This window comes from Crinia signifera, chromosome 7, assembly GCF_055691185.1.
Source record: "Crinia signifera chromosome 7, ASM5569118v1, whole genome shotgun sequence".
Lineage (NCBI taxonomy): Eukaryota > Metazoa > Chordata > Amphibia > Anura > Myobatrachidae > Crinia > Crinia signifera.
In genome coordinates this window covers 151,561,660-151,588,768 of record NC_139223.1, presented here as the reverse complement: position 1 = coordinate 151,588,768, position 27,109 = coordinate 151,561,660, and the positions used below count along the sequence as shown (strand labels likewise).

At 47.4% G+C, this 27,109-nt stretch overlaps 1 protein-coding gene across 2 annotated transcripts in view; it reads right to left on the bottom strand.

The window, feature by feature from the left end:
• The window catches only part of LOC146020677 (lymphocyte antigen 75-like), a 341,840-nt gene that overhangs the window by 250,505 nt on the left and 64,226 nt on the right, over positions 1–27,109 (bottom strand). For both annotated transcript variants that reach the window (XM_083153965.1, XM_083153966.1), the window contains exons 15-23: positions 26,135–26,295; positions 25,930–26,050; positions 24,154–24,380; positions 23,904–24,066; positions 20,971–21,111; positions 7,631–7,753; positions 5,838–6,032; positions 2,885–3,108; positions 2,445–2,622 (exon numbers count right to left, since the gene is read on the bottom strand). In XM_083153965.1, coding sequence (XP_083010091.1) covers positions 2,445–2,622; positions 2,885–3,108; positions 5,838–6,032; positions 7,631–7,753; positions 20,971–21,111; positions 23,904–24,066; positions 24,154–24,380; positions 25,930–26,050; positions 26,135–26,295 — 1,533 coding nt within the window. The remainder of the gene's footprint in view (positions 1–2,444; positions 2,623–2,884; positions 3,109–5,837; positions 6,033–7,630; positions 7,754–20,970; positions 21,112–23,903; positions 24,067–24,153; positions 24,381–25,929; positions 26,051–26,134; positions 26,296–27,109) is intronic.

Here is a 27,109-nt window from a genome sequence, read left to right as displayed (position 1 = left end):
AAAACAAAAGGATATGGTGCATTCCCCATTCTCTAACATCCTTACATTGAAAAAAACTACCTGACAATAAAGCCACTATATACAGTATGAGGAGATGAGGAGACTATTGGCAAAGTGATCTGCCCTGTGTCAGTCCTGCTTAACACCTTAGTTATCGTCAGCACGCAAAGCAAACAACAAGCATGACTTACCTCTTGTCTCGCAGTTTTACACAATCACATTTGGAGCAATGTTTTCTCAGCACAAATTTTTCATGATAAATTCAAGATGAGGTAGGTTCCCTTAACTCTGTAAAGTACTGTAGATGGCTTACAAATATTGTCAGAGACCGGTAGGACTGGGGGGAAAAATAAATGTATATATATATATATATACGGGTACAACACAGATGGTCTGGAACCTCTTTTAATGCAGACACATCGGGAGGGGGGGGGGGCACTTGGACTGTTGGAGGGTTTAGAGGCTGCGGGTGGGTTTGCAGTGGCAGTAGGAGTCCTGCTGCAGCTGGGGAGCCGCACTGCTGGCAGAGAAACAATGGTGAGACTGTGTGTGTGTGTGTGTGTGTGGGGGGGGGGGGCATGCTATAGGGGGCCAATTGTGCTGCAGGCGGGGACACACCGAGATTAATGTGTGTGTGCGTGTGTGTAATATATACCACTGCGACATGTCATGCAGTTAGTACAGGTTATTTCTGGTGAGAAAGATAGATTGAGCAGCGCTGTGTTGGCAATGAAAGAATTCGAAAAATAAATAAATTGATAATTTTTATATAGCATATAAAATGATTTGGTACATACAATTACATATATAACATGATAAAACGATAAATGAATATAAAAAAATGAATATAAAAATCTCACTCTCGGATTGGATCGGAATCTGGAATGGCCAATGTCCAATTGGATGTCAGTCCGAATGGAAAGTGCACTTAACCATACTGGGTTCTGCTGTGTTGGAAAACCAATTTAAACGGTATATTACGAAGGAATCCACTGATCCTCTCTATTATTGCGGGTAGATGTTGATATCGCTGGAGAGGACGGTGGGAAGGTGTCCAATATTTCTCCCCAAGGGTTCCTTTGGTGGTGAAATGGAAGAAATCCTTTGGCTCTGGCCCGATTGGAAAGCCTCCTATAGATGGTAGAAGGAGCGTGGGCGTCTGTTCTCCAAATTTGACTGATAATTTTAGGGGGGGGGGGGGGCAGGACTCTCAAACAGGTGGCTGTGATGGTAGTCTGCTCACCCGGAGGTATACACTGCCAGTATCCCCAGTCACTTTTAAGTGGAGACGGCCTGGTTCTTGATGCGAATACACTAATCTCAACAGGTGGCAGGAGATGGCGTGGCTCACCTGGAGTTAAGTGTACTGAAAGGGATCCCGAGGGGATTAAACGAAATGAAAGTTCCCAATTCAAAACAGCAGTGGACTGAAGAAGGTTAGGGGTCCAATCTGATGAGGGTGCAGCCTCTCACCCTCATCAGATTGGACCCCTAACCTTCTTCAGTCCACTGCTGTTTTGAATTGGGAACTTTCATTTCGTTTAATCCCCTCGGGATCCCTTTCAGTACACTTAACTCCAGGTGAGCCACGCCATCTCCTGCCACCTGTTGAGATTAGAGTATTCGCATCAAGAACCAGGCCGTCTCCACTTAAAAGTGACTGGGGATACTGGCAGTGTATACCTCCGGGTGAGCAGACTACCATCACAGCCACCTGTTTGAGAGTCCTGCCCCCCCCCCCCCTAAAATTATCAGTCAAATTTGGAGAACAGACGCCCACGCTCCTTCTACCATCTATAGGAGGCTTTCCAATCGGGCCAGAGCCAAAGGATTTCTTCCATTTCACCACCAAAGGAACCCTTGGGGAGAAATATTGGACACCTTCCCACCGTCCTCTCCAGCGATATCAACATCTACCCGCAATAATAGAGAGGATCAGTGGATTCCTTCGTAATATACCGTTTAAATTGGTTTTCCAACACAGCAGAACCCAGTATGGTTAAGTGCACTTTCCATTCGGACTGACATCCAATTGGACATTGGCCATTCCAGATTCCGATCCAATCCGAGAGTGAGATTTTTATATTCATTTTTTTATATTCATTTATCGTTTTATCATGTTATATATGTAATTGTATGTACCAAATCATTTTATATGCTATATAAAAATTATCAATTTATTTATTTTTAGAATTCTTTCATTGCCAACACAGCGCTGCTCAATCTATCTTCCTTTTGTTTGCAAGAATTTTTGTAAAACCACCCGCAGGGAGTGACTTCCCCTGCACCCCAGCAGCTGCTAGGAGATACAACTCATACTATAGGCGCCCTATTGCTCTCTGGTGGAGCAATTTTCTTCGTCTTTTTTCTATTTCTGGTGAGAGCAATATTATCACCAGGCAATATCTTATAAGCAGGGTATGTCAACTATTATTACAACTTACTTGCGGATGATTTATAGCACAGTGCACCATCTAGCGTCTCTGAGCAGCCCTTTCTGTTCCAGCCTCCCTTTGCATCCAGATATGTGCAACCTTCAGAACGCACTACCTTCTTCATAAAAGTAGGTGTATAATAATTAAATGTAGTGCCATCTGACCATCGCAGGCTGGATCCAGTCCCCTATTGGGCAGAGCAATGATACAAAAGAGACCAATTGTTGTTGTTTTTTTTTACAAAAATCAAACAGAAATTTAACATGAAAAAAAAGAAGAAAAAGAATTACACCAGCAGAGACTGGCTACACTGAATGCTGGCTGATAATTTGGAGCACACTTTGTGAAGCACTCTTGCTCAAAAAGAATAAAAAATATATTTAGCATAATACTTCCTATGTAACTGTAAAGCAATTAATAGTAAATAATAGACACATCGGTGCCCTTACATCATCATTCCACAGACCAATCCAAAGTGGGAACCCATCTAGTCTTACAATATACTCCAGAAATAATTGCTGATATGGGTCGTGGATGCTGGCCAAGTGGCTGTCACTTTGCTTACATTCCCTAATGGCTTCAAACCATGTAAGCTTCTTTTTCAGAACATGGTATGTGAGATTCCCATAAAGTATCGCAGATGGCAATGCATTCATATGTTCTTCATTTGAATCTTAAGAAGAGAAAAATATAAAAACAAAATAGTTAATCACTACCATAAACACACACACAAAAACACACACACACACACACACACAAAGCCAATCAGAGGGCCGCCCAGTCTTTTGAAAGTTTTTTAAAATTCTGCCACCTGCTGCTGACCACCGCTGCACACCAACACCAACCCTCCTGCACAGCTCACTGCTATACCACCGCCAGCCGCCTTCCAGCACCAGATCACAGGTGGCATGTGCAGGTGGCACTTGGGCACCATAAGATGTGATCGAATGCAATGGGACATCACACTGGGATGTCCCATTGCATTGGATCACATATGTGTATAGGCACCATTAGGCCGCGATGCATCATCATAGAAAATGTGGAAAATCCTATTTCAGAGATTTGTCCGCTTACCTCATATGCACCAAGCCTCAGGTTGCAGGGGGAAATGCCATTTTTACATTGGCATTGCCCTATAGAAGCATATGGGCTTCTATTGCATTTCCCTGCTGAAGAGGATCCAATCGGATCCCTCCCAGCACCCACCTTGATGTGTGCATCACTAGTCTAGACACATGCATAGATAGGACTCCAAGTCACAAACCTAGATGTCCAATCATTCCAAAGGACAGTTCTTACTACAAGAGCTGCCCTTTGCTACACTCTTGATGCATACTGCATTAATAAACCAGTTACAAGTATATGCATGCAGTGAGTGTCAGGATGCCCCAGGATTTCCCTAGAGTAGGGGTGGGGAACCTCAGGCCCGGGGGCCGTATGCGGCCCCCCGTAGCCGTTCTGAGTGGCCCTCCCACCCACCTGGCAGCTTTGCCGGGAGTCAAGTACAGGGGAATTCTTGCGAGAGGTCGGTAGTTCTTGCGAGATTCCTCTTAATCAACAGCAGCCCGGACACTGTCAGTCCTATTCAGCGGCAGCCGCCGGAGCGTGGGACGGCTGCAGCAGGACAATTTGTGAGAGAAATTTTTACATATGGCCCCCGAAGGCATACAAACGGCCCATGGCACAAAAAAGGTTCCCCACCCCTGCCCTAGAGTGTCAGACTCTTAGACTATAAGCCATAAAGGACAGAGCTCTCTACCTTCGTACCCACCTTCTAGCACTTTCCCGGTAACTAGTGCACATTCCTTCCAGTCTCCAGTTTCACACTGAAGACTGATCTGGTCTGTCTGCCCATTTAATGGGTACAGGCTAAGGTTGGGATGTTCTACCGTGTTTCCCCGATAATAAGCCCTACCCTGAAATTAAGCCCTACCCCGAAATTAAGCCCTACCCTTGATTTTGGACACTGGTCCAAAATAAGCCCTGCCCCGAAAATAAGCCCTATTAAAATTTGCCTAAACGGAGTGCAGACACTAAATTCTACCCCATCTCCTACCCCGCTAACCCCCCTCACCTCCGCGTTGCTGTACCGTACAGGTTTTAGCTCCCGGTCCCAGGAATGCACTGCGGGCAGCGCGTGACGCCACCACACACATCACGCGGCTGCAGCAGGGAGCAGTGGCGCAGCCAAGAAGAAGAAGTAGAAAGTTCTATACTGTTGGTGAGCAGGACTCTTAATATGTTATTGAAAGGAAGAATGGGGCTGTTTAAAAGGACTGGGGGCATGTTATTAAAGGAGGACTGGGGTCATGCTATTGAAAGGAGGAATGGGAGCTGTTTAAAAGGACTGGGGGCATGTTATTAAATAAGACCAACCCCGAAAATAAGCCCTATGGTCATTTTTGTTGGAAAAAAAAAATAAGACAGTGTCTTATTATCGAGGAAACACGGTAACAATCACCGCCCCTCTCCATCCCAAGATAAGGGTTTTTGCCGCATTTTCACTTTAGAGCATCCCACCCTTAAGGAGGGCTGTTTTGTCTCCACTCTCCCTGTGCGACCAAGCCCTGCTTGCATCTAAAAGCCACAGGAAGTCTCTATGACCTCTATTGCACTGGGAAATGGTCACTAGGTGGACCACAGGAAGGTCAACCTGCATTAGGTCAACCACTGAAGGTTGACACACTTGAGAGGTCGACATGGCTTTAGGTGGACAGGTCGTTAGGTCGATACAAGCATTAAGTTGACATGGGGAAGGTCAACTGTCAAAAGGTCGACATGGGGTTTTCAGTGTTTTTTTCGAGCTGACAGGTGGTATTTCATGCCTGCCATTCACTAGGGCATGGAGGGAGAACAGAATAGTGTGCCGAGGCACGGCGGTGCACACAGTGTTCATGTCAACTGTGTCGGCATTCAGGACAAGAAAAGCGAAAAACCCTACCTAAAGTCTACCTAATGCTTGGGTCAACCTTATGACCCTGTCAACCGAAGGCCAGGACAACCTTTTGAGTGTATCAACCTTTAGCGGTTGATCTAATGAATGTAAACCTTCCTGTGGTCGATCAAGTAATCCCAACCCTACTGCCCCTACTCCAACTCTGTTTTTGGTTATATCGTCCTTGGATTATGGCGAGCCTATGTATTATGCAGTTGTGCATATTTCACTGTAAGACACCATAAACATAAATGACAATGATAAGAATAGCCAATCACACATGAATTAAATGCTCTCTATAGAGAAGTGCCCTGGTTTCAGTCTATCCTGTCCCAAATCCTTAGTAAAGGATGGTGTGCTGTAGTATGCAAAATTCATAATAAAGGCCTGTTTTGTTCATTTACCACTTCCAGTATTCTGTTATTGTGTGCGTAATACAATATGGCAGAAACACATAAAGGATTTACCCATTTCGATTTTACAAGCCATGATGGAGTGTTGTGTACGAAATGTCCGCTCAAAGCTCTTCGAAATGGGGAAAATATCCCAAAAACCATCTAGCTTCATCGCTGCATAAAAGCTGGTATTAGTCAACGTTGATTGCTCGTCCTTCCAGTTTGAGTATTGCACGAAGGACTCATCATGCCATTGAAGCCGTTTTTCTGGAAAAAGACAACTTGTATCACACATTGGATAATACATTTTAGGTTACAGTGACAAAGCTTAGGTTGTAAGATTGTAAAGGAGAAACAAGGCGACAACTGAACTGGCCAAAACCTGAAAGCCAAATGGGAGTTACCGTTATAGAGCACGTAGTGTTACTGGTGACATCAATCAAGAAAGTAGGACCCGACTTGTGAAAAGGAATAAGCAATAGCAATCCCAGAACTGGGGAAGTCACTATGTATTCCTAGATAATGTACAATGTATGAAAATGTGCTGCCATCCATGGCATCCAATCAGAATTGCACTTACAGATGGGTCAGGTCCCATCTTTGCAGGGGATGGCGCTGGCGTCGCCAGCCGCCATCCCCCGCCAGCGCCATGGCGATGGTGAGAAGGGGACGCGCGCGCACGAGCGGTGCGCGCGTCCCCTTCCGACGGCGCTTCGATCCGTTCCCCCGGGTCCCCGCCGGCTTGCCGGCGGTAACCCGGGGTCCCCGCCGCCTGCCCGCACCCCCCCTAACCCCCCCTAACCCTGTCCGTCTCCCTGAGGCGGAGACGGACAGGGTTTCCGTCGCGCCAGCGACGGAGACTGAGACGCGCGTGCGCGTGCGCGTGAGACGCACGCGCGTCTCAGTCTCCTCGCTGGCGAGGCTGCTGGCGGGTCGCCAGCGCGTACGTTCTGGCGACCCGCCAGCAAGGATGTCTACAGTAACATACTGTACGTTTTTGTAATTTGGACTAGAAGGACAGATACCAGTTGCTTGTATAGTGAAGAAAAGGAGGCAATGACAGTGTACACAGCTGTACCAGGTGGATGGATAAGATTCTGATGATGCTATATGTAGGGCCGGATTATCCACGGGGTGACAAGGGCAGTCGCCCTGGGGACCCCATACATCCGGGGCCCCCACACCAGCACTGCTGCTGCGGTGGTGGGTGGTAGGCAGTGGGGTCGGGCAGCGCGGTGCGGGCAGGGAGTCCCTGCGCCGGAAGTGAAGTTAGCGGGGGGTGGGTCCCTGTGGTTGATGTGAGGTCAGCGGCAGGGTCCCTGCGACAGATGATGCCTTGAGGTACGGCTGGGGCCTTAGCCCTATATCTGCAGATATATGCAACCAAGATCTCTGTATTATCTGATTATTATGTAGTTATTTTTCACTCAGTGTGCAATTGGGATACCAAATGTTTTTTTTCTTAGACAGAATTACCCCTCCCTTTTGGCACCTGAGTGACATACCTCTGATTGAGCAGCTTACCAACAAAAGTGGTGTGTATTTTTCAAACACAGCCTGTAACATGTCAATAACTGGTTGGTACTTTATTTCTCTCAACTTTATCACTCTCCAAGCTTTGCCTATTTTTTTTCCCTGGAGTTGTTTGTTTCTCAATCATGTCCGTAATGCCTCATATACATCTACATAAATGTAGTTTCCCTTGCTGCCAACAGATGGCAGTGAAAGCCCACTCGAAGCAAATGCTTCCAAAGCTAGCAGCTGTAGTTTCACTTGCTGCCAACAGATGGCAATGTTTCACAGCCACACGAACACTAGACAAATATATAGATGATACCTACTTCAGGATGTTATACAAGACTCACCATTTTCATCGTAAATCATTCCCAACCAAACCCATGTGACAAAGTCCATGTATGGCTGTAGGTGACTAATTACAAACGTATTTTCAGCCTTATTTCTGATGCTCAGGACGTACGCGTCTGGGTCTGCAAGACAATGCGCTCATTAAGTATATACAGCAATAACTGACAAGGTGGCATGTGTGACATAAAGGAGTAATCACAAAACAGTTTATATCATAAAGAGATTTGGGTACTTATGTAGTATCTGGGCTGCCGATTTTGTGATTGTATGCCTTACCTTAAGGCATACAATCAGATGCGATGCGATGCGATTCGATGCGATTTTGCATAGGATTCAATGTTAAGAAGGTCCTGTTCATTTCCCCACTATCCAAGTGGGCATAGAGTTGATTTTATATAGCGTGGCAAGCGCTGCGAGCCACCGAGCCCGAAGCGTGGCGAGTGAAGCGAGCCCCGCGAGGGGACGCATATTTCTTAAAAAGTATTCTGTGTCCCCTGGCGGGGCTCGCTACGCTCGACACGCTTCGGGCTCGGTGGCTCGCTACGCTCGCCACTGGTCATTGCTGATCTATACATTTAATAATCTTTTCCTGAGATATCACAATGCAAAATTAAATGAGTCTGACAATTATTAATAAAAAGATGTGAATCAACGACTGTATAAATCACAACATCATACCTCCCAACAGACCCGAAAACCGCGGGAATGTCCCGGTTTTCGGGGACATTCCCGCGTCCCTCCCGCGGCCGGCAGTGTCCTGCAGCGAGGGGGGGCTGTTGGGAGTCTATTCCCGCAGCCAGAGGGCTAGGGACATGGCTAGAGGCTCACAGAGCCTCTGGGTCATGCCCCCATAGCGGCAAAACGCGGGCATGGCCTCACGGGTGAACCGTGAGTAAAGGTCACGCCCCCTGAAATTAGGCCACATCCCCAAAATTTCCTGGCACGCAGTCCCGTGTCCCTCCTCCGGCTCACAAAAAGTTGGGAGGTATGCAACATGCGCATAAACATGTCACAGCTGATGGCAAGTGCTTTGGTGTAGATTGCTGTAAATTTGGGTCCTTGGAACAGTTGGTAACATGTCTATTTGGAGCCCCCAGACAGCAGAAAAATGTGTTCCAAAGAGTGTCTGTCCAGTCCATCAGAAAGAAGAAATATAATTTGTCATAGAACAAAGAGATCTGAGGAGGAACAGTCTGTATCCTACTCTGTAGAATTGTTTTCTCCCCAACTGCGCTAAATGCTATCAACATATTTTACTTGTCTAATACACTACGCAATTTGGGCACGATTTCACCTGATTCCAGAGGATCGGGCAGATGAATCAGGTGAGATAGCCCCAAATTGCATAGTGTATGACATCCGATCGCATCCGATGCACGGTCCCGTGCGCATGGATCAGATCCAGAGGTCAGACTGTCTGCACATAAGATAAATCGTCAGTGCGGCAGGGAGCGTGGTCCGGAGGAGTGGGGCCCTGGTGCGGCGGGTGGGGACCGGAAAGCAGGGTCCGGGATAGCGGCAGGTGGGGATCAGAGGCCAGGGTAGTGGCAGGCAGGGACCGGAGAGCAGGGTCCAGGGTAGAGGCAGGCAGGTTTCGGGGTAGCGACAGGCGGGGACCAGAAAGCAGGGTCCGTGGGTAGCGGCAGGCGGGCACCGGAGAGCAGGGTTCAGGGTAGCGGCAGGCAGGGTCCGGGGTAGCGACAGGCGGGGACCAGAGAGCAGGGTCCGTGGGTAGCAGCAGGCGGGGACCGGAGAGCAGGGTCTGGGATAGCGGCAGGCAGGGTACGGGGTAGCGACAGGCGGGGACCAGAGAGCAGGGTCCTTGGGTAGCGGCAGGCGGGGACCGGAGAGCAGGGTTCAGGGTAGCAGCAGGCGGGGACCGGAGAGCAGGGTCTGGAATAGCGGCAGGCAGGGTACGGGGTAGCGACAGGCGGGGACCAGAGAGCAGGGTCCGTGGGTAGCGGCAGGCGGGGACCGGAGAGCAGGGTTCAGGGTAGCAGCAGGCAGGGTCCGGGGTAGCGACAGGCGGGGACCAGAGAGCAGGGTCCGTGGGTAGCAGCAGGCGGGGACCGGAGAGCAGGGTCTGGGATAGCGGCAGGCAGGGTACGGGGTAGCGACAGGCGGGGACCAGAGAGCAGGGTCTGTGGGTAATAGAAAAATTATTATTTTTTTTTTTTAAACAATTTATTTTATTTAATGCATAATATTGTTATGAACATACAGTCAGCACACATTGGTACATATGCAATGTAAATCAAAAATGAGAAAGCAACTTTGATCATCGTGGTTTTGACAGACATTTTACAATGTAACAATGTAATACTGAGATTGATTGTTATTCTGGCATATACCTTGAAATAAACTATCAACACATAACCTCTACCATGTTTCTGATTTTGTATTACACCAAACCACATACCAGAACATTCAAAACGCCTATGTTTCCTAAATACTACTCCCTTTCTTATTGAATTTGATAAACTGCGTGGACCTGAATGATTTGTCGAAACCTATTCTACCCCAAACTCCCTCCCCCCCTTCCCCCCCCTCCCAACAAAGATCTGTCAGCTCAGTAGGACACTCTATACTGTTAATGATCTATGTAGGTACCATGTTGTACCCTCAAACACTCTGTAGATCTGCGTGCGCACAGTTTCATCCACATAATCGATGTAGATACCCCATTTTTTATAAAATTTCACTACTCCCTTTTCTATATCTATAAGTGCAGCTTTCCGGTCCATATATAGGAGCTGCATTAATGTCGTCTTCACAGCCGCCAAGAATGGCGGAGTTGACGATGTCCAGCATCTCAGTATAATCTTTTTGGCGACCGTGACGACGACAGTTAGGAAAGGAGTCAACACTGTTTTTCTACCCTCCATATTCCAATTTGTGAAGTTCACCAACAGCATTGCCAGTGGGTCTTTCTGCAATCGTAACTGGCATACCTCATTAATCATACTCATCACCTTGTCCCAAAATTTTCGTATCCTCCCACAGTCCCACATATTATGGAAAAATGCTGAGTGTGTGCTTTTGCACTTTAAACACAGTCCTAAATCGCCTGGTACAAAGTACTTTCGTTGCGACTGTGAGATGTATGCCCTGTGTAGGGTCTTTAAATGCACCTCCTGGAGCATGGCTGAGTGTAGTGTTTTTAATGTTTGCTCCAGTTTCTTTGTTATGACTACGTGGGAGTTCACCTGGGGGATGTCAACAGCCCATTTGGCAGCAATTGCTGTCCAAGTAGCATCAAACGCCGCTGGCAACAGGTCAGAGTATAAGCACCTAAGCCTATACGGCCCTGTGGCACTAAGTACAAACACTAAGTGTAGCGGGTCTGGTGTGGTCGATTGAGGAATTGGTGTATGCATGGATTGGGCATAATGACAGGCTTGGAGGTACATAAAAAATTCCTTGTGTGGCAGTGAGTATTTCTCTACTAAGTTCTGGAACGTGAGCAGGTTCCCCCCTGGGTCAAATATGTTTCGGATCGCCACTATACCTTTTGTTTTCCATCTTACAAAGCCTGAATCAGGAATGCCTGGCTGGAATTTAGGGTTACTCCAGAATGGAGCATATTTCGTACTCCCATGATTCCTTCCCAGTTTCTTGTTGATAGCCTGCCATGAAAGATAGGTATCTGTGAACAATATATTCTCTAGCACCCCTGCCGGTAGATCTGACCGTGGAGCATGCAATAGGGCCGCGGGTGAGTAGGGGGCAAAGGCATCCTCCTCCAGAGCCTTATTTGTGTAAGATTCCGTGCCCTGAAACCAGTCCAGAATATATCTCATGAAAACTGAGTGTGTAAACGCCTGTATGTTGGGTATTCCCAGTCCTCCCTCTGCCCTCCTGGAGTAGAGTTTGTGTCGAGCAATTCGGGGCTTTTTCCCCTGCCATAAGAATTTAAAAAATCCTTTTGTAATTTTATCAATGTCTGATTTTGAAAGCCGTATCGGAATCATTTGGATGCAATATGATATCTTTGGGAAGATAATGGACTGCAGTACAGCTGCCCTTCCCAGCAATGATAAGGGCAGGGTTTTCCATGCATCAAGCTGTGTCATTACTTTGTCAATTATGGGAGTAAAATTGAACGAGTATAGTTTAGATAGGCTATATGGAATATAGACCCCTAAGTACTGTATAGATTGGGTTCTGACTTTAAATTGGCTCAATATTGGGGATACATTATGGGATAGTTGTCTCCCTGCTATCTGTAGTATTTCTGACTTTTGTACATTTACTTTGTACCCCGCAAAAGACCCAAATTTTAGTATCTTGTCCATTATGACTGGTAGGGACGATTGTAAGTTTGCAACAAAAAGCAACATATCATCCGCGAACAGACAGATTTTTGAAGTTGTAGAGCCTATTCTAATACCTTGGAATGAATTTGTATTCCGCAACATTATGGCCAATGGTTCCAAGGCTAAGGCAAAGAGCAGGGGGGACAATGGGCACCCCTGCCTAGTGCCTTTCTGTATTATAAATGGGTCCGAAATGTGACCATTGCACGCCACCTGGGCTCGCATATAAACTCCTCACCAAAGCCACAAACGGTTCCGGGAAGCCGAACCGCCCAAGAGTCTCGAACAGGTGATCCCAGGTGACCAGGTCAAACGCTTTCTCAGCATCCATTGATATTATACCATGGTCCCCTGGGTCACCCCGCTTCTCAAGGTGTTGTAGTGCTGCTAAGACCTTTCCTGACGTTTATGACCGAATGTCTGCCATGGATGAAACCCGTCTGGTCAGGGTCGACTATTTTGGGTAATGCATATTTCATCCTATCCGCTAAGATTTTTGTGAGCAGCTTATAGTCTACATTGAGAAGCAAGATGGTCCGGTACGATCCTGGGTCTTCTACCAACATGGACAATGTCCCTGAGCTGACTGGCCTCCCCCCCACCCTTCCCTCCCTCCCAACCCCCCCCCCCCCCCCCCCCAACACAAACATAACAATACAAAAAGAAAGTAAAACCTCCCTCAGAGGAACTACTCCTCCGAATCGAATTTCTGCTAACTCTAAGAACTTCCGTAGTATTAAACAGAACTGGATTCTAACCACTACTAGGTGTGAGTTCCTCAGGCAGCGTACCCGGGTCGGCACCCCTATAACAATAAGAACATATAAGTACAAATCAAGGGCAGCAAGTATGTATACATCCGTAACTCCATTTCAATGTAAGAGTCTCTCCTGGCTTCCGATGACCCCCTATCTGGAGGAATCATCAGTACTTGTGTTCAAAAGCAATATAGGTGGGTTTCCCCGTTTCAGCGGATTCTCCATCAATAAATCCCCTCCTCCCCTCTCCCACCGAATCCAGCCAGTGGTATTGGGCGAAAAAAGAAATAAAGGAGGGGGGGAGGGGGGGAACAAAAAGAAAAAGGCAACTCCGCGGGAAGTCCTCCTGTAGAATAATCGGATATAATCATCCCATTTGAGAGTCTCGTCACAGTCAGTCACAATGCTTTAAACCTGCGCCCATTAAAACAATCGTAAGGCTCAAGACTGCCTTGGTGGTGATCCCAGGCTTTCCTGGAGATAGGCCTGTGCGTCTCCTGGGGTAGAGAAGTCCCTGACAGATTCGCCCTCAAATAAGCGCAACCTAGCAGGATACATCAAGGCAAACTTTCTGTTGTCCGCAATCAGCTTGGCACAAATGGGGGAAAATTCTTTCCTGGCCCTAGTGACCTATGCTGAGTAGTCTTGGAATATGTGCAGTCTGTGTGATTCCCACTGCAAGTTTTTAAGCTTCCTAGAAGCGTTCCATATCAGTTCTTTATGTAAGTAATTGAGGCATCTGAAAATGGTTACTCTGGGTCTCGCATTCTGGTCTTTGCGGTCTGGGCCTATGCGGTGGACCCTCTCAACCACCATATCTGAATAGTCTCCTGTTATTTGTAAAAGTTTCGGCAGGGTGTTCCTTATAAATTGGTGAAGAGCAGCTCCCCACACCTGCTCCAGCAGTCCCACCAGCCTCAAATTATTTCGTCTAGATCTGTTTTCGAGATCGTCTACATTGTTAGTTAGCATATGGACTGAATTTTGCAAAGCAGTATTTTCTGCCTGCAATCCACTGACATCGTGAAATATAGCCCCCACCCGGGACTCAGTCTGGGCCACCCTTGTATTAAGCTGAGAAAGAAGGACCTTCAGTTCATTAATTGAACTTTTAAAGGCGTTTACCTGTTGCTGGAACAGCGGCTCCATAGTGTCTCTGATAGCCTGCACCATAACTTGGTATGAGACAGCGTCTTGTGAGCGCTGCGAAAAGCATGCCAGGTGGTCAGGCGGGCTGTCAGTGATCGGTGTACTAACCTCGCTGGTTCCCGGCTGGGGGGACTGGAGGGCACGCACAGAGACTGCCGGCGGGATGGGCGTGGTCGCCATCTTGGATTTCAGCGGTGTTCTGGACACAGTTCCCCATCGCTTTGTCATGGAGAAATATCTCTCCATACATCGGCGGGGGACTCCGGAGGACCAGGGGGGCTGCCCAGCGAGTTAGACCGCATTGCGGGGAGTCTGGGGTGCCGCCCGATTCACCTGCTACGGAGCTCCTCTAACTCGCGTCCTCTCCCATGGAAGCCGGAACCGGAAGTTCAATAGAAAAAATCTTATTCAAAAGACTGGTCGGCCGCTGATTGGCTGAGCTCTCTTTTGAATAGGATTTTTTCTATTCCCCCACTGCTCGCCGCTACCCCGGTCCCTGCTCTCCGGTCCCCGCTCCCCGCCTGCTGCTACCCCGGACCCTGTTCTGCTGCCGCTATCCCGCCTGCAGCTTCCCCGGGTTACCCCGGGTTACATGTGATAAATCGCATCCGATTTAACCCATTGAAAAAATGGCACATCAAGTGCCAATTCTTATCAGGCTCTCCCGAGGAGCTTCCGAGGGAGCCCAGAGGAAGTATGGGGGCCATTAGTTATCCCTTGATTTTCATCAAACACTGCCAAAATAGTCCATTCGGGATTAACGAAGACATCATATAGTGTTGTGCAGAGGTTCCCAAACACTGCCCTCAACGCACCCCAACAAACCAGATTAAATATATCCAGCACAGATGGGCTAGCAGGTAAATGCCACCCTGCCAAACACATGCCCCCCTGCCACCAGAAAACCTTCACTAACATGCGAGCAGATGCATTTACATACACATCCACTTGCATGGAAAATCATTCAAACTATTTTTCTTCCCTTCACTATTAAAAGTCTAGACTTATGGACACGCCTCGTTTTGCAGGTATATGCTCAGCGTTTCCCTGGGTCCGCCCGCCCTGGCGAGTTTCAAGCCGAAGGCATTCGCTCTGGGGGTTTGCCCATGCCCAAACCCCAACAATCGTCTCACACCGAGCAGGGCTGAATTGCGCCCTAAGTCACATGTGGCCAAGCAGGGATAGATTAAAAAACTAGAACCTTTGTGGTGCTTTGAGGACCACATTTGTGAACCTCTGCTCTAATCACATGACAGAAATAATGGACAACTCCAGAGACTATGAAGAATGGATGATTCCATTTGATCACATTTTGGGAAGTAGTGGATTGGAGTTGGGGGTGTGGATGGAAAGGGCTACAATGTCTATGTTGACAGGAAAAGGTAGACACATGAAAAGGTCGACACAAATTTCTGGAGTCAATGTCGACACCTGACGACGAGGACACCCCATCCCCCACCCAGTTACAGTTGCATTTACCTTCATACGGGTCGCCGGGCTTCAGGCACGGTGCCTTGCTGCACTCAGCACACTTTACCCTTCTCAATCAAAGTCCATCTGAATGTTAAAGTATGGAAAAGTCCCAAAACCCCCCCCCTAATTCACGTCAACCTTTGCATGTGTTAATTTTGTCATTTTTGGCATTTTGCATGTTTACATTTTGTCGGTGTCGACCTTTTGACCGCTGACCTAGACATTGTAGACTTATAAACGGGATACTGTGGGTTGAAGATATTGACATATAAGATATAGAAACCCTGTTCTGATATTGAGAAATAACAGTAAACCACAATCTAACAGTAATAGAAGAACAAGGGCAATCCAGGAGAAGTTTAGCCTTGTCCACATTTATATTAAGTACAAGAAAGAATATCCAGAGAAGGATATAGAGAAAACTCCTGGGCGGGGCACAGCCTTCTATGGGCAGTATTCAACGAGGATAATTCGCCCTGTTTCACGGCGAATTTGTGCTATTTTCGCGTTGGTGATTTTTTGGGTCAGAAAGCGAATCACCCTATTCAACGTGCACTTCTCGCTGTCTTTCTAAGTGATTTTCGCAGTGTGTCTCCGTGTAGCAAATCGCCATCTTTTCATGGTGAAGTGGAAAGTGAACTTTTAAAATAAAGTTGTTGTTGTTTTACATTTGGTGTCAAAAAATCAGGAATTTTATTCTGTGAAGGGGCATGCTATTTTTATTCATGTGCTTATAGCACATGAATATATATTTAATTAAAAAATATATATTTTTTACACAGAGCAGCCAGCAGGGGGCGGGGAGCCGAGAGACGCTCATTAGATATTCATATATTCACTGCACCTGATCATTACATATGCACGATCGGGTGCAGTGAATACCTGGGCCCCTGCTGGCTCTCCCGGGGGGCAGCCTGTGCTGCCTGGCTCCCGGGGAGCCCACCTCCCCCCCACATACGTTCTGGGGCAGGCAGGGAGACTTCCATCTCCCTGCCTGCCACTGTCCTCAGGCTCCCTGCGGCGGGTTCACACTCGCCGTCAGGGGCAGCGAGCCCCTGCGACGTTGAATAGGGGGGACAGCGAGGCTCCGGAACACGGCGACTGTGCAGCGAATCCTAAACAGGATTCGCTGCACGCTGTGAATATTCTCATTGAATACGGACCTATGTGTGTTGTTACATTACTGGCCAAATTGAATATTATATGGCAACCTGAGGTATTCTATCTGTACTGACTGATCACAGATTAACCATCAAATGTTTGCAATTGTTCCTTTCTGATGTACAGAACAGATTAGCAAAGCTCATATTTCACTTCATTCTCATTGTTTAATGTACACTGCTTATTCCCACCTTACATACCCTCCAACTGTACTGAATAAGCTGGTACAGTACCGGCTAAAAATACTTGTACCGAATGAACTGGTTTTCAGCTAATTCCAGGGGCACCTCTGATTCCCCCATTCCCAGTGCTGCCTTGCGGTCCTGGCAGCCAGCGTGCTTCATCAGCACGCACATGGCTGCCAAGAGGAATGCCAGGCCCCGGTAAAATTTTGGGGCGTGGTCTAAGTGTGGGAGGTGTGGCCACCTCCCGCACTTAGGCCAGGCCCCCAAAATGTTTAGTGGAGGGTGAAAGAAAACTCTAAACTCAGCAGCAGCAGCAGCACACACCTCTACAGCATGTACTGTGCTGACAGTAGACTCAGCAAGAGCTCACACGATGTCAGTGAGATGCTAATGCTGAGCTTGCTGTCAGCACAGCATGTGATGTAGAAGTGTGTGCTGCTGTTGCTACCTGGGAGGGAAGGAGTGGGAAGGGAGGGGTCGGACCAGGGCCCCTCCAGCAAGCCTGGGCCCGGGTAATTAGTACCCACTCCCCCCCCCCCTCTCGGCTGCCCTGAGCACACAGCCCACACACCCGCTTCCGCACTCAGGGACTGTTGCAATCAGTGGCTGTCTGTCCCCAATCTAAAGTAAGCTTGCCCGCATTTTAAATTGCCAGACACTGGAGGCATGTGACGGCAGTGCGATCTCACTGGAGGGAACATGGCGAGGGTCAGGGAGTGGTGAGTGAGACTCACCATGGGACACTTTTACACATTATTAATGTCCATATGATTTATCGCCCTCACACAATAAGATATATATATAGCCTCCTATACTGTTCCTGCCAGTGCTATTTAAACTGTTAGCCCCCTCCCCTCACCTCTTTTATAGATGTGTAAAATAAATCTTTATGTATATATAATTATGGGGGGAAATCGGAAAGGGGATGTAGCCACACACAAACATCCTTTATCCATAACCACGCCCCTTTACACATTGACCACGCCCCTTTCAGAATGGGTACCAATTTTTGTCCTTCAGATGTTGGAGGGTATGACCTTATTACTATTCTCCTCTTCTCCTCCTTTGAGTCTCACTAGATCAGTCTGTACTACCCCTACCACCTCCGTGTCACTGCAATCTACCGCCCCCCTGGCCCTATCTCCCAATTTCTTGACAACTTCGCCGCCTGGCTTCCACACTTCCTCTCCTCTGACCTGCCATCTGTCATTCTTGGTGACTTTAACATCCCCTTGGAAAACCTTGCTGATCCTGGCACCTCCAAACTCCTCTCTCTCTGCTCCTCTCTTGGCAAATCTCCGTGGACTACCTCTCCCACCCACATCCAAGGACACTCCCTCGATCTCGTCTTCTCTCGCTCTTGTTCCCTTACTGACTACACTATCTCGGCTTTTCCTCTTCCTGACCATCACCTCATCTCCTTCTCCCTCACTGCTTCCCCCTCTCCCACCCCCCCTCCCAAGCGCATTGTCTCACGGCATAACGTCAACACACTAGATCTTGCTGCCTTCTCAAACACGCTGTGTCCTCTTCTCGCCCCAATCGCCATCATGTCCTGCCCGAACTTCGCCGCCTCCCTCTATAATGACACCCTATCTTCGGCATTGGACTCTGCCTGCCCTTCCTCCTCTATTCCCCTTCAATGCTCCATCCCCCAACCGTGGCACTCGCCTATCACCCGATTCCTTAAAAAGTGCTCTCGAACTGCTGAGCGCTTCTGGAAGAAATCACGCTCCCTCGCGGATTATCTCCATTTCAAATTCATTCTTTCCTCCTTCAGCTCTGCCCTTGCTCTGGCCAAGGAATCCTACTTTAAGTCCCTCATCCTTTCCCAATCATCCAACCCCCACAGGCTCTTCGCCACCTTCAACTCCTTGCTTTCCCCTCCTCCTCCAGCTCTTCCGTCCTCCATCGTAGCCGCTAATTTTGCTACCTACTTTCAACCAAAATCTCCTCTCTCAGGACTGCCATCTCTGCTGCCTCTCCCTCCTCCCCTCCTACATCTCCACTCCCCTCCTTCCCACCCCTGTCCTCATTTTACCCCACCACTGCCGCTGAAGTCCACTCTATCCTTCAATCCGCTTATCCCTCCGCCTACCCGCTCGATCCTATCCCCTCCAATATTATCCGTCGTCTCAGTCCGTCAGTCTGCTCTCACCTGGCTCACCTCTTTAATCTTTCCCTATCCTCTGGGATCTTCCCTGCCTCCTTCAAACACGCTCTTGTCACCCCAATTCTCAAAAAAACAAATCTGGACCCCAACTCTCCGTCCAACTACAGGCCCATCTCCCTCCTCCATTTTGCCTCCAAGCTACTAGAACGTCTGACCTATAATCGTCTCCTAAACCACCTTACTGCTAACTCCATTCTAGACCCCCTCCAATCCGGGTTCCACCCTTTACATTCCACTGAAACTGCCCTGACCAAAGTCACTAACGATCTACTATCGGCTAAATCCAAAGGCCTCTTCTCTATCCTCATCCAGCTTGATCTGTCGGCTGCCTTTGACACTGTTGACCACCCTCTCCTGCTCAACACCCTCCGCTCCTTTGGCATCACTGGCACGGTCTTCTCCTGGTTCACCTCATACCTCTCTGATCGCTCCTTCTCCGTCTCCACTCAGATCTCTTCCTCTCCTACTACCCCGCAGCCAGTCGGTGTCCCCAAGGGTCAGTCCTTGGCCCTCTCCTCTTCTCCCTCTACACCACCTCTCTGGGCCCCCTTATCAGCTCCTATGGTTTCCATTACCACCTTTATGCTGATGATACCCTAATCTATCTCTCCTCCCCCGACCTATCCCCATCACTCCTGCCCAAGGTCACTGAATGCCTCAAGGCCATCTCAGCCTGGATGACCCAATGCTTCTGAAACTAAACATGGCTAAAACTGAACTTCTAATCTTCCATCCCCCGAACATCCCCTCTTCTCCCACTATCTCCATCAGCATTGGTGAAACCGAGATCACCTCCACCGACCAAACGCGCAGCCTCGGTGTCATCATTGACTCCTCCCTCTCTTTCACCCCCCACATTCGTGCTCTCTCACAGTCTTGCCGCTTTCACCTACACAACATCTCGCGCATCAGACCATTCCTCTCCACTGACGCAACCAAAATTCTCATTCACTCTCTTGTCATCTCCCGCCTTGACTACTGCAACATCCTTCTCTCTGGGCTACCTCTCACCCACCTCGCACCTTTCCAATCCATTCTTAATGCTGCTGCTAGGCTCATCTTCCTCTCCCGCCGCTCTACCTCCGCCTTCCCCCTCTGTCTATCTCTTCACTGGCTCCCCATTCCATTCCAAGTTCTCTTTAAACTCCTCACCACCACCTACAAGGCTCTCTCCTCCTCCACCGCTCCTTACCTCTCTTCCCTGATCTCTATCCACACTCCCTCCCACCTCTTCGCTCCGCCGCTGACCGCCGACTGACCTCTCACCTAATCACCTCCTCCCACTCCCGCGTCCAAGACTTCTCTCGCGCTGCCCCCCTGCACTGGAACAACCTCCCACCACCCATTAGGCTTTCTGATTCCCTTACCTCCTTCAAGCGCTCCCTCAAAACCCACTTTTTTCGACTAGCCTATCCCTCCTCCTAACCTCTTTCGCTCCTCCTATCCTGCCTCCGTTCCCATCCGTTCCTACTTATCCTATTGTTTTTTTGTCCGTCCACCCACCTCCTTTTAGTATGTTAACTTTTATGAGTAGGGCCCTCCTTCCTCACGTACTCACCCTACCTCTTTACCTCACCAGTGCTCCTGTCTTGTTCTTCCCTTCCTCTACTTCATCTTCAGTCTCCTCGACAATTTCGACACCTACTTCAGAACTGATGCTGATTGTAGTTCTACCAGCTATACCCCTATTTATGCTATATTTTATCAACACACCCTGTACTTTAACTTGTAATTTGTTTTTTGTTTGCTATGTACGGCGCTGAGGACACTTTGTGGCGCCTTATAAATAAACGTACTACTACTACTACTATTGAAGATTTAGATTTATGTGGGATTCATTGCTGTGTTGTTTGTCTCTGCATGTTGTTCTGTCTGTCGGCCCTACTCCATGGGATCTATTTTTAATTTAATTTAAATAGAGTACAAATTTTAACTGTCTAATTATCTGCCATAGAAGGCTGTGCCCTGCCCAGAGTTTTCTCTATATCCTGCTCTGGATATTCTTTCTTGTAACATTTTAGTTGAGGTGAATAAATGCTTATGACGGAGCCAACCTCCATAATCCATCTCCCAAAATAAAACAAAAAAGCTCCACACATAACATACAAAACTTTCATAACGTACGGAGAGAGCGGCAGAGTTCGGGTGCCCATCGTTTATGGGTTATCAGGAAGGCGTAGCAGTTGTTGTGGTAAGGAATCCAAACGGTGTCTAGAACCCTATGAGGACAGGCGTTGGTGTTATATGGGGTCTTTCCAGGCTCATCTGAAAGATATAAAAATGGCAAATAATGATGGCCATCCCTAGTGAGAGCCAGAATGACCTGGGGTCAAAGAATGTGGCCAAACACCACATAAAATACAGCTGTCAAACATGGGATAAATTTCACCTGAATGTTTCCAAACATTAATTATGGTACGGATGACAATCACTCTCAAAATAAATCTCTCAAGAGCCACCCAGTCAAAGCAAGTAGATTTAGTTGTGAATAGAACAAGCATGAGCCTTGAACTAGAAGATCCAGCCATAGAGGCAGACACAGAGGAGCATCAATGGAAATGCACAGGAAACCAGCATACCACACGTGCCATTGCCAATCTGGAACATCGGGATAACCGCACCTCCCTCCAATTTGAACGTGGATCATCGAGATTGGAATAAAAATAAAGATGAGCGGGAATGTTCACAGCACCTAGAGGATAGCTCAGGGATTTCTGGTGCAGGAACAGAAACTTAACAGCTGGTGGTTGTTTCCCGACACGCCATCGTGTCTATGTCTGGTAGGCCCAAGCGACGGACCTGTAACTGGTGGAGATCTGGATGTAGTCTCCACATAACCAGTGGGTCTGAGAAATAACTTGTTTAAAATGCAGTTTTAACTGCCCTTATCATTGCATCTACAGTACATCCATTGTGATAGGGATTCTTCTGGTAAAGGGCAGCTGTCAACGTCTGAGGGTACGAAGAAAGTAGCCATCACATTTTGAGGGTGACGAATGACTACACCATCGATAGAACATGGCCCTATGTGCCCATAGAATTCTATTTGATTGGAAAATTTATAATCATTGTTTCCTGTGAATTCGGATATAAATTTACCAGTAAATACAAATGATAATTAGACAACTTTTTTGGGTCATATTTGACTTATCCGAGCAGACTTGAGTGTAAAATAAAAGAATAAATAATTAAAAACCCAGCGTGCGGTCCCCCAGCCTGGCAATTACCAGCCCCAGGCTCATTGACCCAGTCCTAGTTGCAGAAATACATGGGTAAAAAAGCTGGGGTCGCCCTGTATTTCTAGAACCAGCACCAGTGTTATGGCCCAGTCCTGGTTGCCAAAATACAGGGGACAAAACGAGTAGTGGTCCCCCGTATTTTGGCAACCAGCATCGGGCTCAAACAGCCAGCAGGCTAATGCCACAGCCGGGGGACACGTTTATACAAAACCCCCAGCCACAGCATCAATCGTTGGCTGGTTAGCCCAAGCCAGGACCATGGGGTAATGGGGACCCCTGGCCCAGGCTGAAGCCCGGGGCTGTCCCCGGTGCCCCTGGGCGGTGGGCACCAAGTTGATGGCATAAAAGTGTAAAAACTAGAATAATAAACATTGGGTATTGTTGTGGAACTACAAGTCCCAGCAAGCATCCCCCACATGCAGGGAATTGGAGAACTACAAGTCCCAGCATTGTGGGCATTAATGAGCCCGCTGGGTCTTACAACAAAACCAATGTCAAAATGAATTGTACTACTATTACTGTATTGCAAATATTTATTATAAAAGTCTCTTAATCCACACAGTGGTAACAATTGGTCCAGATCTTTATGGTTTTCATTGAGACATTTCAAACACATTGTTACATCTGCACGCGTCCACCAACCCTAGTGAGAGGCAACTCAGTTAGGTTTGGCAGGGACACTCCCAGAACCCTAACAGTTACATTGCAACTGTGATGGTAATTGATAGTCATATATGTGTGTCTGTTGTATCATGATAACTGTGCCTGCGTTCATTTAATAGATATTTGTAATATAATCTTTGTATACCCTAAATTGTATTGTGGAAACTGTTTCCTTTAAGTGTCTGTTACCCTTTGTGAACCATTGTCCATTAAGGACTACAATATACTAGGACACGGGGTTGGATCAGTGATCCCACCATAACTGATTGTCTGTGTGCATCAATTCCTTTATAAGTATATAGCGTATGAGATGCTTTAGAAGGTTTTTTTTATTCTCAGTCAGCGTAAGGTTAAAATAAGATAAGACACAGTACAATGGTTTGTGGTACATATCTATTCATATGTAAATGTGTTTTACAAACTTTAACATTGTCAGTTAAGGAGTTGCCTTAGGCAGGGCTCCACTGCTGGAAATGAAATGATGGCATGGTGGTTGTTAAGGGTAACGACTTATAGGTTGCAAGGTTACAGATACAGTGTAACTGCCTTTATGTCCACTGGTTTATGAATTATGGAACATTCATAGATCCTCCCCTGAGACTGAGGTGATGTCATTCACAGGGTCCTCCCCAGCCAATCAGGAGCAGGCTCCGGGGAGCTCCGCGGCTGATTGGCTGTTCGTGGCTCCATAGACGCCCATGTTAAAGATGAACATGGGCGTTTATATAGGCGGTTCTCACCATAGATGCCCATGGCTGAAAAGGGGGCAGGCGCTGACATTATATGATGTCAGCTGCCCGCACTGAGCTGGCATCGGCCCACCAGTCTTCCCATGGGAAAGCCCAGCATTTTGATGGGGACCCTGCCCCAGCCTGGTGTCTGCCCCGCCCATCCCCACTGGGGAGAACGGCTTGGCGAGTGTGAAAAGTCCCCCTGTTCACTCCAGGGGTTTGCACATGCGCAAACATCGGGGAAGGGGCGGAATTCAGGCCGCTAAGAGCGAAATTTTGCACATTAAACAAATGGTTTTTGGTTTTCATCATGAGCACCAATGTCTGTGGCATGTGCAGGTACCTCTCAAAGAGGCTCAATCAAAAGGACATCAAACCAGGAGAGGGGCTGAGACCCCTACTACATACAGGCGAGACATCTTACTTGGTAGATGACAAATTGCTCCAGGTAACTCAAGGTCACAACTTTCAGTCCTCCAGGTACCATCCAGAGCCAGATAAACACAATCCCCATTCTCTTGGTAATTCTCTGACCATCGGTTTAGTGTAACCAGACTCCCATCCTGCCATCTGTAGTGGATCCCATCCTGGTAAATTAATGTAAAAAGTTAGGATATCATAATGAACAGGTAAAAACTTCCAAATTGATAATGGAGTATTAGGAGGACGCTTACATTCCTGCTAGAGAGTCCGATCCACACTGGATGACCAACTTGGGCAACAGTGACCGTGAGAAAGGAAAGCTGGTATAAGTCCGTAATACTGACCAGCTCCATGTCTTTGCTTTTACATTCTGACAAAGCTGTGTACCAGGTCATGTTACCGTGAATCATTTTGTACTTTTTCCCCTGGAATTCAAGGTCTTCTGGTTCAACGGTCTGTGTTGTTGTCCCATTGCCATCTGGAATTAAACAGCAGATAAAATAAAAATCCATAAATAATCGAGGCAGAGAAAACCTAAATAATACACAATGATTAAACAAAAACCATCACACAGAGGAAACATGTAAGCCGTGTACACACGGGACGATTCTTCTAAGTGATTTTGAGTACATCGTGAAAATGGCTTAGAACATGGGTCTTAAACCTATGGCCCTCCAGATGTTGTGAAACTACATGTTCCAACATGCATTGCCACATTTTTTCCAATAAGAGCATGCCAAAACTGTCAGAGCATGCTGGGAAATGTAGTTCCAAAACATCTGGAGGGTCACAGGTTGAAGACCTGTGGCTTAGAAGGTTTGCCTGAATAGCCCCATGTGTACACAGCGGGTGATAGCGATATACGGCCTTGCAGCATCGCTATCGCCCAGATAGACACTGCAGGCAGGAATATATTCACTAGACACTGAAGAACTATCAATGTTGAAGAACTGAAGCACTGGAGAGTAGAATCTGAAGCACTGGAGAATCATTGTTATAGTGTTCCCGCTAGGCTGTTTTAGTGGGGTGCTGCGCCCTGCCCGATTTTTAAAGGGCAAAATGCTCCCTGTCCCTCTAGCAGCTCCCCGCTAAAACAGCCTGGTGCCTGCCCGGCTGCTTGCACCGGGAAGCCCAGCGCTTCCCCGGCAACACGACACCTTCGCCCCTGTAGTGACGGCATCTTCGGTGGGGCCGGGCCCGCCCCCTTTAGTGATGTCGGCGGCCCACCCCGCCCCCTTTAGTGATGTCGGCGGCCCGGGCAAGCCCCTTTTGTGACATCAGTGGCCCGGGACCGCCCACAAGTGTGACGTTGGCTGGCCCGGACCGCCCCCCGGTGCCCTGCCCGGCCAAAACCCTAGAGTGAACACTATGTTAGATGAACTATCGATGTTGAAGAACTAAAGCACTGGAGAGTAGATTCTGAAGTACTGGAGAATCGATGTTTAAGAGATGTTAGAGCTACTATCCAGCATACAGAACTTCCGCCCAGTTGATAGTTTACTAGTGTTGTTGGATGCTTATCAGCGGCGTCACTACAGGAGGTGACATCCTGTGTGGTATGGTGGGCATCATGCACGTGAAAAAGACATGAAATGGGGTACGGCCACATGCCCACAAAGCCACCTCCCTTATGTGTGTGTGTGTGGGCTGCATGCCACGCCTCCTGTTCTTGGCACACTGGGCCTTGCGCACAATATGGACATCAAATTGCAGAGCAGTCCTGCTATTCTGGTGTCACTCAGTATGGCCCTCATGCCCATAATGATGACATCAATTCTATACCATCTGCAAATTCCTCCACTATATCATCTTTTGTGTTTAAATAGCAGAATCTATACTACCGTATTGGCGCAAGTGGCTTTCCTTAATTTGCAACTAAAGTTGCCATTTCTCAGCACTGCATCCAAATACATTATTCTGTGACTTCACAAAAGTAGGTAGCCACGATCTACCATATGTATGTTCAAAAGAGGAAGAATAATAATAAAAAAAAATGTGAGCAAAATAAATGCGTAAGAAAGTCATACCTCGAGCTTTTTGACAGATTGACACATACAAGTCTAAGCAACCAGTGAAATCCCATGTCCCAATAAATGATGATTTGGGATCATTCAGGAAAAACGCACAGTGAAAGGTCTTATCATATGGCTGAAGAACAAAAAAGTCGGTTACAGAACATAGATGGGAAAACAGTCTGGCATAAAACCCAGCTAGTGTAAACATGGCACCTACATCAAACTCAAACCTCTCCAGTCTCCCTTGTATTATCGGATGGAAGTTTGTATAGGTGATCTCGCGACCATCAACCCAAGTGTTTTGAGGAATATTCAGGGTAATTTTGAGACCAATCCAAAATGATTGTTTCCGGTCAGCACTTAAATAGGTAATGAAATCTTAAAAAGAAAGAACAATAGCATCTGATTAGCAGTTCTAATAACCGTGGTAACTTCACATTCCCTAGGAAAACATACAGATCTATCAGGTGCGGCACTCATGGCTAGAAAAGTTCACAGCTAATGACTTAAGCCGTGTTCACACTGCGTGAACTACACTGCATTTACCCGGCATTTAAATGAGCCCAGTTCTCACTGCTAGGCAAATTCCTGGTTGAAGCAGTTCTACCCGATAATTTGCCTTTTAACATGGTTTTTTTTTTGCAGTGTGAACGGGTCAACCCGTGTCTGCATACCCGGATCTCAAACACGGGTAAAAAGAAGGGTTTTCCCCGTATATGAGATCCGGGTATGCAAACAGTTCACACTGCAAAAAATTTACATGCTAGACCCGGTAATTTGCCGGTGTATTAGAGGTAAATTTACTAAAGCTTCTAAAAATGAAAAGAGGTTATGTTGCCCATAGCAACCAGTCCTGGCTTGGAATCACTTTGGAGTTCCGAGTGCAACTGAATCTTGGGTCAGGTCTGCAGTCAGTTCGGAATGCAGATTTAAAAACTGAACTCAGGTTTTGGATTGCGCGTACATAGGTCCAAAATTCATGATTTTCATTTAGCTGTTTTATATATTAAGGCTGAATGAATGGATCAAACAAAATTCTTTTATAGGGAACTTCTGAGATGGGGGCTTGGTGTTTGAGGGGTTACACCCCAAAAGTGACTGGACATACTGAGCTGAGATTTGGCATGGACGTGTAGAATTGTCAACCAGTGCTGCATGCTAAATTGCATGCAGGGCGAAATAGTAAAAAATG